Below are 17,652 nucleotides of genomic sequence, written 5' to 3'. Positions count from 1 at the left end.
TGGTTTGTATTTGACCCTATAGGTAATAGGGAGACCCTGCAATTTATTCATAAGTCAGTCAGCAAAGATTTATTAGTTTATTGAGAAGAAGAGTAGCATGAATCACCTTGCCAGGTATCTGGAGAATGAATTGGAGAGGGAAGAAATTTGAGGCAAGGAGACTGTTGTAATACTTTTCCCCCTTTGAGCAGATAACCCCTTTGTTTATGACTAATGTCCATAATGTGGTGATTTTATGACTACAAAAAATCCTGCTGGACTTACTTCCTACTTTCAAAAAATGGGTAATGTTTTCAATATATAGCATACAGATCTTTGTAACCTTTAGTGTAAAGTTACCTAGCTCACAGTTAACTGTGATTATCACATAAAGTCCTGTTATGGCTTTCTGATTTCTTCTGAGTATGATTCAGGGTTTAGCTCTTAGTCTTCCATACTCTTTGAAATATATGTATAGGATCTAGGTTACATTACAGTTTTAATCTTTCCCCATATACTTTCCTGATAATTAAGATGAACTGATTGGTTCTTGCCAAAAGCTCCCTAAATTGTACTTTGAGAAGTCAAAGGTAAGTTGGCCAACTCACATTAGTGGAACTCTTGTCTGCCATAGTGTTATAGTTTCAGATTATTACCTTTTAGGGAAAGGGAGAACTCAGCCTTTTATTTTTTTGACTTGCCTGATAGAGTGGTAATATGAAAAATATTATTTTTGACTTCTAGTTTTTGTTTGGATTATTATACTGCCATATGATTTTAAGTTTTCTTAAAAAAAGTTTTATAAATGAAGAATGTAGTTATAAATAAATGGCCTGATTTTCCATTCTGTTTTCAGAAGCTTTTCATATTCTCCTAAGGAATTTTTTTTTAAAGCAATTGGGGTTAAGTAACTTGCTCAAGGTTACACAGCCAGTTATTTCTGGATGTGGTGCTGAGTATCTGAGCCCGGATTTGATCCAGGTCATCCCGACACTGGAACCGGTGCTCTTACTCGCTGAGCCACCTGGCCGCCCCTAAGCAATTGGGGTTAAGTAACTTGCTCAAGGTTACACGGCCAGGTGTTTCTGGGTGGGTGCTAAGTGTCTGAGCCCGGGATTTGATCCCCAGGCCATCCCAACACTAGAGCTGGTGCTCTTACTTGCTGTGCTACCTGGCTGCCCTATCCTCAGGCATATTTAAAAAAGCCTCATTGCTTCTTCCTCAGCTTCACATCTCTTAAGACTCTTGAGCTCACAGTCAGATAAAGAGAATCCCTATGGATTCTCTAGCAGTACTCCTCCCGTCATAAGTCTAGTAGCACACATTGCTATCCACATTTAAGGCTCTGAGAGTATATGGAGTAGCTTGAGAAGTGTTCTTTAGAGAAGGTATGAGTATCTTCTGGCCCTGTCTTGCAGCACTTTTGACATTCTCTTCTGTTCCTAGGATTCTTCTGTGTTTTCACACTTGGAACTATTGACTTCTACATTGTTAGGTGAAAGGATTGACTCCATGTGTATAAGAAAAGGATAGTCTTTATTTACTATGTAGATTGCCAAGACCATATTTGTGAAAACAATCCCTTTGCACTATCAAGATTCATGCTTGTAAATCTGACCAGCAAGCTAAACTTTAAAGCCCATATTAGTAAAGCTAAGTTATTTGTATTAGTTTCAAAAGACATTAACCAAATTTATTAATCAAGAATAAAAATACCCTTCATTCTGTGATTTTATAATTCTACTGAAATAAAAGAAAGATCCTTTCTTCTGCAACCAATACAATAGATAGAAGTCTGCCACTGTAATTACTGTTGATAATATGCTGATTCCATTGGCTAGTGTTTTTTAGAAGGTCTGTTGAACAAAATATCATAGAAAACATATCCAAACCTTTTTTTGTCTGGTGTCTTTTCCCTAATTATTTCTCTTCTTAATTTTAGATGACTTGAGAACCTTGTGTTCCAGGCTGCCACATAACAAGTAAGTTTCCATTTTAACATTTTAAGCAGCATGTTCTTTGTCTGAATTGAGATTTAGCCTTTGTTGTGGATATGGTATTTTGATTTTAAATCAGATCCTTCTCATGTTGAATTCTAATTAGCTTTTTCATATTCTCAAGCATTTTTGAGAATAAACAGTTTGGTTAAACAGAGATTCTTGCTAACCTTTTCAGTCAACAAACATGGTACCTCAGAGTACACTATTCAGCTTCTGGTCACTCAGATTTGCTGAACTAGAAATTTGGTGACCAGTGCTAAGAGAATAGATTCATTTGAGATGATGAAACTCATGTGAGATTGATTATTGATACAAAATATAGTTTATCAATTTACATTGAGAATTATAGTTGCTGGAGGGAACATATTTCTAAATCCTGGTCATTTTACTTTTTTGCACCATCTGATACCTGTCAAGAAGGTAAAAAAAATGCCTTAATGCGAACTCTAGTTGCCAAAGTCCAAATAATAATGCTATCCAATGTATTTGTCTGTAGGTCAAGTTATAGTCAAATGATCCCTTGACAGTTGTGAAGTCAGAGAACTTGAAACTACATGCTTATATAGGTCACTTTAACAAGGTTAAACTAGAACCTAGAAAAGAATCACCTGTTCCCATGCTCGAGACTCTCCATAACAAGTAGGTTGTTTCTGTGTCAATCAGTAAGGTTGGGTGACGGTCCTGAAAGATTCATCTTTCAGATTCTGGACTGACCCACATTGTCCACTTGCATCATTACATGTCTGATCACAGTGTTTTCTTTTCATATTGCATCAGCACTGTTGCTTTTCCTCTGTGTTCACAACTTTTGTCTGATATTTTTGGGTCATTTACTTATAGGCCATCATTTTTGCTTTATTCCTTTGGTGCTTTTTAACAACATAGTCATTTCCCAACATTCTCTCCTCTGTCTTATAACTAAGAAGATCTGTAATTAAGTAAAGTTGTCGCGACAAAGTCCAGTAGGGAGCACTGCATTGCATGTCTGCAGTCGTTCCACCTTCTCTCTAGAGGCTGAAGGAATATGTCATCTTTTCCCTGTAGCCAAGATTTCTCATTGCAGTTTATCCGAGTCAGCTTGCCTTCACCTGCATTATATATCTATTCTTGGTTATATGTTATATGTCTTGGCTATATTTTCATCATTTATCACTTATACTTTCTCATGTTTCTCTGAGTTTTTCATATTCATCATTTCTTAGGGAATAGTATATATCCCATTATATGCATATACCACAATTTGATCAGGTATTATCAATCAGAAGACATGTACTTTTTTTTTTTTGGCTACTGTGGGGTGCTCCATGAATATTTTGTTATATGGTACCTTTCTTTTTGACGCTGACTTCCTTGGGGAATTTACTCAATAGTGAGATCATATGGTCACAGGTTATGAAAACTTAATTACTTTTGTAGAATAGTTTTAAATTGTTTTTCAGAATGATCACACCATTTCACAACTCCACCACTAGTATATTAATGTCTTCTCACAGCCCCTCCAACATTGACTGTTTATGTTTTTTATAATCTTCGCTAATTTGGTTGCCATGAGGAAAAACAAAGTTGTTTTTAATTTGTAATTACAATATTACCTAGTTGGAGAATTTTTGTCACATAGTTGTTGCATTTCTTCTTCTGAAAACTGTTAATAGCCTTTGACCACTTACCTCTTTAGGAATATAGGCTGTAAATTCTTGTCAGCTAGAGGAGGAAGGGGACAAAGCATGCTGATATCCATATTTTGCCTGCAAAGAATATTTTTAAAAAAATTTTTAGGGGCGGCCAAGTGGCACAGTGAGTAAGGGCGCTGGCCCCAGCATCAGGAGACCTGGGATCGGTTCTAGACTCAGATACTTAACACCCACACAAAATAACTGGCCATGTAACCTTGAGCAAGTTACTTAACCCCAATTGCTTAGGGGCGGCCAGGTGGCACAGTGAGTAAGAGCGCCAGCCCCAGCATCGGGAGACCTGGGATTGGTTCCAGCCTCAGATACTCAGCACCCACACAAAAATAACTGGCCGTGTAACCTTGAGCAAGTTACTTAACCCTGATTGCTTAAAAAAAAATTCTATTAGGGACCATGTAATTTTATACTAACATGAAATAATTATAGAAAAATTATTTGTCTTCCCAATTAGATGCTAAGCATCTTGAATTTAGGGACCATATCTTATAGAGGACTTCCTTCTAATTTCTAATATTAGGATTTATGTTTTCATTATTTGCAGCTGCCGAGCCAAAAGGCTATAGGCATAGCTGAATTTTCTCTTTATAACTTGATTTCTTTGAATATTTGTTTTTGATTGCATTTCTTGTCTAGTTATAAATGAAGGCAATAGAATTATAGTGGTAAAGGAGCTTGCCTTAAAATGATCTGAATGAGCAAACTATATCTAGCCTTTAACATGCTTACCATTCAGTTCAATTCAGTAAGTATTTATAAGGGACTTCAGCAGCCGTCTAGTCTGTCCCTATCAGCACCATATAGATTTTGAAAGTCTCTCCAAGAAATGTCCTTCAAAGAACCTCCAATTTAGTTGGATGAGAAGGACAGGTTAAATATCAGTACATAACCATAGCAAAATGAGAGCTGTAGAATGAAAGGGTTTAGAGCGGGAAGGGACCTTAATTCAGCCCCTTCATTTTTAGCAAGTGCTGTTTGGTGGTCATATTTTATATTATTAAACATTTTTTATGTTCTAAGCCTATGGTGTGGTGCTAGAATTTTAAATAGTTTCACTGAAACCTCAGTTATTTGGCACCTGGTCAGTCACCTGGCATCCCTGGTAACCTGGATATCAACAGAGAAGCCCAGGAGAGTTGGCTCACTATAGAGCCTAAGTCATGAAGTATAACAAAGATATGATGTGATTAGTCAGGTCACTGACCAGAAGAAGAGAAAAAGTCTCATTAATTGAAGGTTATGAAAGCCAAGCCCTTGGGGTCTCATATCCTTCAAACAGTAGGGAAGCTGGGGGAAAGAAAAAAGGTGGAGGAGGGTTGGATAGCATCAAGGTAAAGATTAGAGAGGCTGATGAGGGAGGAACAGGGGAGCATACAGCAGAGTAGCGATGAGGAAGGAGAGAATCCCTTGGGAGCCTTAGTACCAGGCTAAGATCTTCTGCAGTAGAGACCCTGCATTCAAGCTCAGGCACACTCCCCACAGCCTGAATTGTGGTGTTGACACAGTAGATGACAGCTGAGTATATGGAATTTGCTACAGCGTGAGATAGAAGACAAAATTTACATAGTAAAAGACCATGGAGAAGCATAAGAAAGGCTGTTGCTGAAAGAGAAAATTGAGTTCTGTGTGATTTTAGAAGTTCAAGAAAAGGAAAATTTTGTGATAGTACGTTGTTCATATTAGATATCAAAGCTCAGGATCAATGTTCAAATGATTTGCAGTTTTCATTCTGGCTAGAGCACCTCGATCATGTTTTCTTAAAGTGTTTCAAGATCAGAGAGCACTCCTGTCTGGCACATCTCTCTCCTTCTCCCTCTTCTTCCCCTATCTTTAGAAAAAATGTGTGCCCTCTGATCTTTTCACCAAGAAACATTAAGAGAAAACATGATTTAGGTGCTATAACCACATGAAGGTTATGACCTTCAGTAAATAATATGAACATTTGTGTTTGACTAGTGTGAACAATACACACACACAGAGTTCTTGAACTAAGGATGGAGGCTGAATTATAAGTTAGATAAGAAAAGGTGGATTATATATAGGAAGTTGTATAGTTTCTCATAATTTCAAGCTCTTCAATTCTACAAAAGCCCATAATTTTTATTGGTACCTTTTTTTACATTATGTTCATTTCCAAATATATCCTCCCTTCTCCGCCCCAAAAAAAAATCAATCAGTGAAAAAGTATTTCTCAAGTTCCTGCAATGTGCCAGGGACTGGGGATGCAGGTACAAAGAATTAAACAATTCCTATTTGCAACAAGCTTATATTCTTTTAGGGTAGATGATTACATACAAGAATGCAGCATAAAGATAGTTAATAAATACAAATACTGTATACAAAATAGTTAAACATAAGATAGTTGGGGAGATCGGAAAGGCATCATGAAGAAAGTGGTGTCTCAGCTGTGTCTTAGGGCAATTCTGAGGTAAGGAGGTAATGGATTCTAGGGATGAAGTAATGCCAGTGAAAAAACAGAGAGATGGCAGATGGGATCATTGCGTGAGGAACAGAAGGAAAGCTAGTTTGGCTGGATCACAGATTACAGCAGAGGAAGTAATATCTACTAAGACTAGAAAAATAGATTGGGGCCAAATTGTGTAGGGCTTTAAAGAAGGAAACAAGCATTTGTTAAGTACCTGCTATATTACAGGCTCTGTGCTAAGCATTTTACAACTATTATCTCATTATATAATAACCTTGGGAAGTAAGTACCATTGTTTCTATTTTACAGTTGAGCAAACTGAGGTATACAGAGGTTAAGTGACTTGCCCAGGGTCACAGAACTAATAAGTGTCTGATGTCAGACTTAAACTCAGGATGCGATCTTTTGTAGAAGATGGGAGGGATAGGATCAAATGCACCTATTTGATCTTGGCGAGGGGAAGGGTTACCTCTTTGTCAGAGGCTGGGGAAAAGGAGGAAAGTATAGGAGATGATGTCAAGAGGTTTTGAGCTGAAGAAAACAGAAGGAGCTCACATTTAATGGCCTCAAGTATTTTCACCCAGTAAAATGTACCTCTTGTAACAAAGATTAAAAAAGAAAGAGAAAACAAATTCATCAAAACCAACTTGCAGGGGTGGCTAGGTGGCGCAATGAGTAAAGCGCCGGCCCCGGAGTCAGGAGGACATGAGTTCGGTTCCGGCCTCAGACACTTAACGCCCACACACAGAAAAAAGCTAGCCATGTAACCTTGGGCAAGTCACTTAACCCCAATTGCCCTCCAAAAGGCAAAAAAAAATACCCCAAAACCAACCTGCAGTATTCCACATCTGTGGGCCCTTGCCTCTGCAGTAAAGAGAAGCACATTTCTTCAGCTCTTCTCTGGGGCCAACCTTGGTTATCATAGCTAATTGCATGATTCCTTCTTTTTGCATTGTTGTACATTGTACACTGTGTACATTGCTTTTCTGCTTACTTCACTTTGCATCAATTTATATAAGTCTTCCCTTGAAAAGCATCTTTTTAAAACCAGTATATTTGCCTGAGGGTGCTGTATAATTGTAGAAGGTCTCAGAAGAATTAGATTCATAGGCAACTCAAAAGGGTCCAATCTGACTGTGAGTAGGCTGGAGCATACTGTCAGTGATTGTCATGCATGTAAGAAGGAACTTTATGGCTGAGAAAAGGAATTGGTACATTTTTGTCATGAAAAGATAATAAATGAACAATTCCAGTGCTGTCTTGGTATGCCAAAGATACTAAAAGAGTCAGAAGGCCTTCAGCATGTTAATTGTATTCTCTTTGGAATTTTTGGAAAGATTTGGAGGAGACTCACAGAATATGAGAAGGTATTGTGGGAAGTGGGAAGGGTTTGCAGTCTGTGCTGATAAAGGGACTGGCCAGACCATACCTCGACAGACAAAGAAGGTGAGGCTAAGTTACACAGTTGGTAGGCACTTAGGTCTAGGACTCCTGATTTTAGCTAATATTTCTTATGCTGTTCCATGTTGTAGAATTAAATGAAAACGTTTTTATCTCATTCCTTTTAATTTTTATACTTGAAATTAATGTTATATGAGGAAATGATTATGAAGACCAAGCCCATTATCTTTAGAGAATCTCAGAACATTTTCCCATTCCTCAGACTCCCATTTCTCTTCCCCAAACTCAGAGGAGGATTGTGGATACAATAAACACTTCTTTTCCATCTTCCTTCAAGATAGATTACATACGCACTTAACAAAGAATTAGGGTTAGCATTGAAATCCAGGTAACCTAATAAAATCAAGCTGAGGAACATTTCATGTTTTGTATGGTTATGTGCTAATTAGGTGTATTGCTCATTTGTTTTTACTTGCATACACCTGAAGTAAAAATTTCTGGAGTCACCTTCAGAGAAGTATTGAGTTGAAAAGGAAGAAGGCAAAAGGCATCTTCTGTCACCTGATAACCAGAAGCTGTCTGCTGCTCCCCATCACTGACCCCCCAGTTCTTAAAGGATGGAGGAGCCTCAGCTTTTGAAGTCTGTCCTGCTCAAATGCTTGAGAAGAGGATGAGAATTCCAGACAAAGAAAGCTAGCAGCTGGAGTGTGTCCAGACAGTTGAGTTTGGATGTCCCTTGTATAAAAATATCAAAACTTTTGTATGTGTAACAGAACACCATGATACAACTGTGTAAGTAACCAGGAGATCATCTGACCTTTTGGGGCCTTAGTGTCTTCCTCTTAAAGTGAGGGAGTTGGATTAGATGTTCCTAAGAAGCTCTAAATCCTATGATTCTCTTCATGTTTGGAAAGAGAGAACTAGATCATAATTAAAGTAAGTTCTGAGGATTTCCTTAGGTTTAGTAAAATTGCTTTTTTAACAGATAGCGTTTTAGAACGTGGGGATATTCAAGGAAGGAGGTGTGAATGAGTCACCATTATAGGACCCTTTGAATAGTCAAAAAAAAATCATGAAGGTATGATCCTAAAAAGACGGGGAAGAAACCAGAGGGGGCATGTGGAAAGGCACCAAAAGATTTCCCTAGGGCACAGCTTTGCACGGGGCTGCTCTTGCCTTCCTGATGGCTGAGGATGCTGTCATTTTTACCCATCAGGTAGTGTTCTCCTTTTGCTCTCTTGTTCTTCCTAAAGTAGTGAGGCCAGGAGTATACCTACACTAACTCTAGCTCCATTGTGACTTAAAAGCAGGGGTGGGCTGTGTGCTCGCACAGAAGCTTTGTATGGGGTCATTTTATGGGCTTACCTGCCTCTCTATGCACAACTTAGGAACTATAGCCAGTGCTTATAAGCTTGTCAGATAGAAAAGATCTTGCTAGACACTCAGAGAGTTTAATCCTAGGAAGCAGAGTTAGCACCAGTAATAGTGACTATCTTCTTGCCTCTCTTACCTCTTTGATTCAGTATATGGACTAGTGTGTTAAATCAGAAAAGAAGACATCAAAAGGGATCTTATTTTCAGTGTTATAATGAAATTTCAGAAAAATGCATATAATGATAAAGAATTTGATGTAAGATTTGCCAAATACTAGAGTTTAGCTTACAAAGAAGCGTAAAGATTAAAGTTATTGAACTGCTGAAGAATTTTCAGACTATTCCATAATTGAGAGTGAAGAAAATTCCTTAGGAGAAGGCTGCTTGAAATTTCATTATCACTAATTAATTTTTCAGAAAGGCAGCAATATTACTACTACAATGAAGCCATGTGATTTTATATTCTTCTTGTGATCTCTAATAACAGATACACAAATCACCATACAGAAAAGTTGCTTTAATCAAGAAACCACCTTCTAGGACATGGTATTAGGTCAATACAGAATAGTCCAGTATTCCTTTACAGCTTTGGCATAATATGATAATTGTACATTCTGATTACATTAAGTCATCTATAAATGGTTAATATGCTATTTATAGAGACAGGGAAATATATATAATACATTTTAAGAAACATTTGCATTTTAATAGGGTTGAAACAAACCAAAATTCACGTAAAAGATTACATTGGTGATTCAGTGGATTTGAGGTCTTGGAAATGTTAGTACTTCTTCAAGAGTATGAATCACAACCAGTTGGTACCTGCCCAGAGCACTCCCTCCAGCCATACAAATCATTGCCCATCCTTTCCAAGGCTGGTCCATTTCTTCTGTAACTCCTGCACAGGAGGCTTATCCAACTTGAAGGCAGACCTTCTTTCCATCTTCTTCAGCTAATGACTCATACTGGTAGTCAGTCTATCAGTTCCTATGTGCTCATTGCCTAACCAGTCCATCTTTTTTTTCCTTTTAAAATCATTCTTTTCTCTCATGATATTCTTCACACCACTTCTACATACTTCTTCAGCAGTGTGTTGCAGCCTGCTTATGCCCATTAGGCACTTCTCTATTGCGGTGAAGGGTGACCTTCAGTTTAAATTCTTCAGAGATTAGTATTCTGTAATTTAGAGCTTATAGCTAGTCCCAGGAGAATGGGGATTTTTTTTTTTTCAGGGAGAAGTTTGTGACCTTAAAAGGCGCTACATAACTCATGAAACCAACCTAAAAGTCCAACCTTCAGTTATCCAGAAAATGGTCCTTTCTTGACCGCTCCAGATCTGCCAAAGTAGCTGAGGTGTTATTGTTAGTTATTCTCAGAGAACAGGAGAGAAGTTCAGTGTCTGAGTCACAATAGAGGTGCAGAGCATACCAGACTTAGCTCATTCATTCTTTATCTTTGGAGCATTGGGTGAACTTCAAATATATATAGATACATGACCTCTGTCCTCAAAGAAGTTACAATCTCCCAGGCATAAGAACACATATGCTCAGGTAAATGTGTAAATAAGTACATTAGTGCTGTGAAATAATTTAAAGGAGAGATTTATAGTCGAAAGGATTAGGCAGGGCTTCACAGAGAAAGTGGCCTTCAGGTGGGCCTTGAAAGATGTCTAGAATGTCAACAGGAAAGAATGGAAAAGTGGAAAAAGTCTTATGGACTCCCACAAGTATTCACAGTAGATTTAATGTGAGGTGAGTATAACAGTCTTAGGATAATTATGAAACTGCATTCTCTGGTTCTCATGTGTTCCCAGTTGACTTTCTGTGTTTCCAACTCTAAAACTTTACCAAGTGTGGAAGCTTATCAACTAACCATATGTATCTCTTGGACTTTAAAGGAATGCATGTTATCAGCTACACCCTGACTCTTCTTCATCTTCTTAAACAGTACGGAATTAGCAAATTAATATTTCTGTTTTCCTTTTCAGCCTACTTCAGCTCGTGATCTCAGGCCCAGTGCAACAATCAGCCCATACTGCACTGCCACCAGGATTTTATCCTCATATTCATACTCCTCCACTGGGTTATCCTGCACATGCTGCGCACCCCGCAATCCCTGCACACCCAGCTCATCCTGCACTCCCAGCCCATCCTGTACAGACGTTTATACCAGGCATGACTTTTCCATACAGGCCTATCCGTTAAATGACCCGTAACTTCAGATGAATCACAAATCCATTTTCCTTTACCTGGTGGATTTGAGAGAAAGCCTTACAGAGAAGAGGATTACTGCTTCAGTTTATTTTAAAAAAAAAGACCTTTTAGAAAAAAACATTCTCTTCATCTTCAACAGAACCATACAGATCTATAAGATTTGGTATTCTTCCAAAGTAGCAGTAGAATGGGCACTAGGAAGAAACAGATGGTTCATCATATTAGCCCTAAACTTGGACACACTCTTTAAAATCCAAACTGAATGGATGAAGGAAAAAATTACGGCCCCTCTGCAGACTGATTTTTCAGTTTTTGTTTCTTTTCTTTTTTAGTTTACAAGTCCTGTGAGCCTGTTGTTCACGAACAGCACCATTGTATTCACCTGTCAGTGTGTAATTTCAGTGACACACAGCTGTCTGAGTCTATAATGAAAAGTGATTGGTTTTTTTCCTTTATTGAGCCTTCTCAGAAATGAGAAGCCCAGAAAAGAAATCTAGTCTAAGATGCAGGATTTGAAAATTCATTTCTCCAGCTGCTCTCCTTTCCTTGTAAATGTTTGTAATGAGGCCCTGCAAGATACAGTGTCTATTTTTGCAACTATATAGAATCCAGAGATTGATGTGTTGTGATTGCAAGGCACACATGGCACTTTCCACTGTTAAAGGAAACCTGTAAAGATAAAGATTGCCCCTGTAGTCTAGGAAAGGCACATCCTTTTGTTTTCTCTAGGTCTCTGAAATTTCCTTTTATCTGTTCAAATAAATTTTTTAAAAAAAGAAACATTGTAGACTTTATGTTAGTATACTATTAAAAAGCCACTTTAATTTGGTCCCAAATTAGATTTCTGCTTCCCTGATTGATCATCATAGTAAGGAAACTAAATACAACTTTTAATTCATCACTGGCAATACACTAATATCTTGCTTTGTCAGTGAGAGTATGATTTTCTGCTTTGGGTTTGCTATTAAGGTGCAGTATTTACAATATAACCCTTCATTAACAAAAATGGCCCATTGAATTATGAGGTTTTTCCTAGTATGTTAGTAGAAGTTCTGTAGTGCTAGTTTTAGGAATAAGAAAATGTGGATACAAACCAGTTAATATGTTATCATTACATAAGTAAAAAAAATTCAAGAGGAAATGAGAAGGCAGCAATAGATGACTGCAGTTTTATCATATGGACATTATGGGACAGATTGCTGAAGTTTAATTCTATGACTTAGCAACTTATGTTTTCCTAGTCAAGGAAAATTTACTAATTTCTAGAGGACCAGACCGGACTACTTAATGCATTCCTGTGTATTTTTTTATTCTAAAGACCAAAATTCCAAACATCCTAGAAAAGTAAAATATAAACTATTCAAAATGTAAAGCAAGTGCCGTATTTTGTTAATATTGACTAACACACCTTCTTTTAGATGTTTCCTTAAACTTGGAAAGAAGTGGTGCTAACCTTGCGATGTAACTTTTTCTTAGAGCAGTTCAGCTTTGAATCATCTCTGGAACCTATTTTTCCAATATCTTTCAGTGACTTTAAGAAGTGTTTTGTTGTCTTTCAAAACAACAAAACCATGCTCTTTCTATTTTTTTTTCAGTAGTTTCTAAAAACTGTTCATTGTGTGAGAAATCTTTTCCCAATTTCCCATTTTAATACTGAAGAAAATTACTGTTCTTTTGAGTTTGATTTCATTATGATTATTGATTGAATCTAATTCCTTTTTAAATCAGTCATAAATTGTTTGTTTATATGAGGTACTGTTTTTTCAGGGTTTGGAGAGGTGTGCATGCCTCCATCTCTTGCTGAATGAGCTTCAAAATGTATAGTAGAACTGAACAAGATCAGAATGATGTTTTTTTTTTCCATGAAATGGCAGTATGGTGCCAGCTGCTTGTGAAAAGCACCAAAAGAGACATCTAAATTATGCTGCTTTTGCTTAGAAGGAATTGTTCATAAGTAAGATATGACACTTCCTTGGCCATTTACAGTACTGTTGAAAAGCTATTAAGTTCTTCTCTAATTCATCTTTCTTGGCTCCAGAATCCAGCATGAATGACCATATTACTTGGTACTTTGCAAGAGCCAGGGGGAAAATTTGGAATGAATGGAAAATGATGTTTCACTTTGGCAGTCAAACGCAGGCAAAATGTAGGTAGAATGAAGCAGGTCCTTTGTGTGCTGCCTTTGTAGTGATGAATTGCATAATACTTTTTAATAATGTAGTAATTTGTCAATGCAAAGGTGTGACATGGGGGACATAACTGAACCTATGATAGTTACTCAGAAGCTCATTTAACTTGAGCAACCTACATCTGTTACCATTCTTTAAAGCAGATACCTTAAAGAATCATCACAATTTTCTGGGTGGCATTAGGTTAGGACTTAAAGGACATAGTGACTTCTTTTCATTGACTGGGGATACTAAATTGAGTAGCCTGGATGGATTAGCTGAGTAGGCTTAGGATAGTACCACTTAAAACATGGATTCACAGAATCCTAGACCAAAAATTGGAAGGGACCTTAGAGGCCATCTAGTATAACCTCCAGCCTCTGGAGGAATCCCTTTTACAACTCTCCTGTCATTGAACCTTTCTTCTAATGCTAACAGGGATAAAAGAGCCTGTTATCTCATAAGCCAACCCTCCATTTCCAAAAGAGCTATAATAGTTCTTATTTTGAATCAGAAGTTGCCTTTTTTTAAAAAAAACATTCTCTTTTTGGGCCTGCTTATGTTTTACCAGAACTATCCAGAACCAGTTTAGTCCTTCTTGTATGTGATAGCCCTTGAAATATTTGAAGACCACTATCCTTTATTAATTCTCTTTTTCTAGCTACTAAGAGCCTTAAAAAATAATCCCTGTTTATTTTTTAGGGGTCTTAAAACATCCCTTGTTTCCACCAAATTAGGAGCAGCCACACCATTTCTACCAAGGATCTCAGCTTCCTGTTTGGACTGGAGCATAATGCCATTATGGGACTAAACTAAAACCCAGTGTTATGAGTGGTGACGAAAGGCTGAGAGTTTGTCTTGAGTTACAGATTTTAATTTTATTGTTGGAACATGTTATACCATCACTCAGTTTGATGACTGTCATATATTATTCCAAAGTCAGTGACCTTTCTATATTAAACTCAGGGCTGTTGTGTTTTATGGGGGAATATTGAGTAAGGAATTGTTGAGTGTGAATATTAAGGAAAAATAATATTCCTTTATGCAAGAATTTGCACTTTTGACTTTGAGAAGTTTCTAAATCATGCAAGTGATAATCCAAAGTTATTTAGATTGATTGGCAACAGTAGATGATTATTTGAAGAATTTCCAGTCACAGGTATATTGGCAATAGCTCAGTATTTTGATGTTAAGTGCAAACATTGACTACTGATTGCATTAAAGTTTCTGCCTTTATAAACATCTATGTAAAAAACAAGTGTCACAGTTCATGTATGACCTCTTAAAATATTGAGTGTGTACAAAAGGGAAAAGAAAGGCCCACACAATGTTAGAGAATTGAGGCACTTTTGGGGGGGGGCAAAAAGTGGGAGAGTTAATTAGACAAAAATGGTTGGAAGGGGGAAGAAAAGAGAAAAAGGTCAGGCAAGTGAGGTATTTGCCAGTATAAGCTTGACAGACCAGTGGATGATACTTGGTTAAAATTATAAGGTCCTAGAAGAAGGGGCTTGCAGAGGATCGAGTGGAAGTCAGCAATGCCATGATCCATTTCTGCTAGTCCTGGTGTGGCAGCCCGTACAGCAGAGCTAGCCCTCAGCCTTAGCTTTCTGAACTTCAGGATACAAAAAAAAAATCACTTTTAAGCTATTCCACAAATGGGACACCTCTCTTATTTCTCTAGCCTCTACAACTGAGTTTTTCTTTGAGTTTGTGTGATCCTGTCTCCATCCTAAATCTCTTACCTAGTAAATACACTAAGATTTTGATAATGGCTGTTAAGCACATACTAATCCAGTAATTATCATCATGAAATGTGATTTGTTTGGGCTGCACACTTGAGTGTAACACAGTCATGAAAAATTGAACATTTATTCTTTATACAAGGAGGAGTTTTAGATGCAGGGATTTACAAAGCATAAGGTGTATGTGTTCCGTGTCCTCGAGGGACTAAAAGCTAGTCAGAAAGGACATACACATGAAAAGATTATTAACCATATAATTGTATGCAGGTACTGCAGTCAAGCTTACAGTTCAGTACGGTGATGAGATATACAATATTTGTGCTGCACATTAGGATACGTTACATGTAGGAGAGGTTTAATGAAGAGGACAGAAAAATCAGGAAGGAAGGGATCATTTGTAGCTCAGAGTATTGGAGAATACAATAAAGGAAGTAGCATCTGAGGTAGGAAGGAAAATAAGGATTTTGAAAAGTGAGGATCCCCTTCCATATGGGTAGCAAATTCTGGGAGATAAAAAAGGGTAGGATGAGATTGGGAAATGATGCATTTTGCTTAAGTTAGAATGAATAGAGTGAGGGAGAAGGTAGGGGGAACAGCAGGAAATAAGACTGGACAGGTAGTTTGGGGACTAGATTGTAGAGGGCCTTGAATGCCAGAGTAAAGAGTTTTTACTTTATGCTTTATGTAATTAGGGTACTTTGGCATCAGTATTAAGGCTACATGGGAAGCAAAGAGATAATGAGGCATTACAGGACAAGAGGTGAGAGGGAATGAGTGTCTCAATCAGGGGTTCTTAACTTTTCTGTCATAGACCCCTTTGGCAGTTTGGTAAACTCCCACTCTGAGAATAATGTTTTTTAAACCTAAGCATGTAAAACTATAAAGGAAACCAAAGGTTAGTGAAAAGTGTAATTTTCCTATCCAAGGTCTTGAACTCTCTGAAATCTGTGGACTCCATAGTAAGAGCCCCTCACCTACATTGAGAATGAAAGGGGGTAGATGAAGGAGTGTAGACGTAGACTTACCACAACTTGACAACAGTGGGTTCACGTGGAGGTTGAGGGAAGAGTCAAAGGAGATTTAAAGGTTTCAACCACCAGTGCCTAGGAGTATCGGGGAAGAAGTGGGCCATCAGGAGGGATGGCTGGGGGCGGGGGAGAATTGTGTCCTTTGAAGTGGTGGAGGGTATCCAGCAGGCAGTTTTAAAATGTGTGGCATGATAACAGTACTTTAATAATAGCTAGCATTTATGATTGTGTGTGCCAGGCCCTGTACTAAGGGTTTTACAGATTTTATCACATGTGATATAGCAACCCCGGGAAGTAGGTACTGTTATCCCTATTTTGCAGTTGGGGAAATTGAGGCAAACAAGTGATTTGCCCAAAGTTACAAGCTAGTTAGTGTCTGAGACTGAATTTGAATCCAGATTTTCCTACAGTCTTATCTACTGTACCACTTACCTACCCCAGTGCCTTGTGCCTGCATGAGCAATGGAGTGGAGCTGATGGTCAGAAGAGAGATGTGTCTTTAATCGCTGTGGGTTCTGTCTTCCACCTTCAAGAGGGAAGATGGACAATGCCAGCCTCTCTTCAGGTCCATAAAAAAAAGAAGACTCTTGGAAGAATGTGACCTGTAGAAACTGGATTATGTCCTTTTTCTTGGTTTGTTACTCTAGAGACCAGAGAGTTTCCCCTTGGGCGAGTTCTGGGACTCTGGTTGAGCTGAATTCTCCCAATGGGAAAGCTCTTTCAGTTGTATTACCTGGTATATATTCTCATGTATACTTTTTAGATTTCTATTTTAATGTTGACTAGGATAGATGGGTATCTTTGCCATTTGCTATGTGTGTTCACTGTGAGACCACTTTGATGGGAAGGGAGGGAGTCAAGCCTTTGATACAAAGTTTGGGGAGAGGGCCCTTTCGCCATTTAGAACTAGCAATTAAGAAATAAAATCACATCCCTATCCCTGCCTTAGACTGTGTGTGTGTGTGTGTGTGTGTGTGTGTGTGTTCATTCCAACCTGGTATCCACGAGAGTAGAGGGCCAGCCTCTTGTCTACAACCTCATTTCCCTTCAGAGAGTAGTCTTAGAGAAGAGGGGCCAGTGTAGAGGAGATGCTAGACGTCCTCTAACATGCACAGTCCAGTGTAAGGGTGCTTTGAACACTGGGGAGTTAAGTGACTTGCTGAGGGTCACACAGCCAGTCTATCAGAGGCAGGACTTGACCCTAGGTCATCCTAATTCCGAAGAAGGTCCTTTATTCATTACACCACGCTGCCTTTCAGTGCCAGCATCATTATACCCATTTTGCAGAGGAGAAAGCAGGCTTGGAAAGTTTAAATGACTTGCTCAGAAACGCACAGTTGGACCCAGGGTCAGAGTGGGAGAAGAAAGAGATGGAGGGAGGAGAAGCGAATAGAAGGAGTGTGGCTGTGGCCCTGTAGCTATCTGAGAGGCAGAACTTCCTGGGAGGCCCAGGCTGAGGGGTAAGGGTGTTCTCTGGGCCTGGGACCAGGCTCTTCAGGGAGGCCCAGGCTGTGGGCCCTCCCCCACCCAGGCTGAGGGGTAAGGGCGTTTGCTGGGCCCAGGACCAGGCTCTCCAGGGAGGCCCAGGCTGAGGGGTAAGGGCGTTCGCTGGGCCCAGGACCAGGCTCTTCAGGG

At 38.6% G+C, this 17,652-nt stretch overlaps 1 protein-coding gene across 3 annotated transcripts in view; it reads left to right on the top strand.

Annotated features, from left to right (window-relative positions):
- Positions 1–14,505, top strand: part of INTS15 (integrator complex subunit 15) — a 28,983-nt gene extending 14,478 nt beyond the window's left edge. For all 3 annotated transcript variants that reach the window (XM_069106158.1, XM_069106152.1, XM_069106143.1), the window contains exons 6-7: positions 1,922–1,961; positions 10,854–14,505. In XM_069106158.1, coding sequence (XP_068962259.1) covers positions 1,922–1,961; positions 10,854–11,070 — 257 coding nt within the window. In that variant the 3' untranslated portion in view covers positions 11,071–14,505. The remainder of the gene's footprint in view (positions 1–1,921; positions 1,962–10,853) is intronic.
- Positions 14,506–17,652: the final 3,147 nt, after the last annotated feature.

This window comes from Petaurus breviceps, unplaced genomic scaffold (assembly GCF_028583685.1).
Source record: "Petaurus breviceps papuanus isolate PSGF00001 unplaced genomic scaffold, PetGlider_PUasm1.0 138, whole genome shotgun sequence".
Classification (NCBI taxonomy): domain Eukaryota; kingdom Metazoa; phylum Chordata; class Mammalia; order Diprotodontia; family Petauridae; genus Petaurus; species Petaurus breviceps.
Note: the sequence above shows the minus strand (reverse complement) of the source record. Positions and strands in the feature narration are given on the sequence as shown.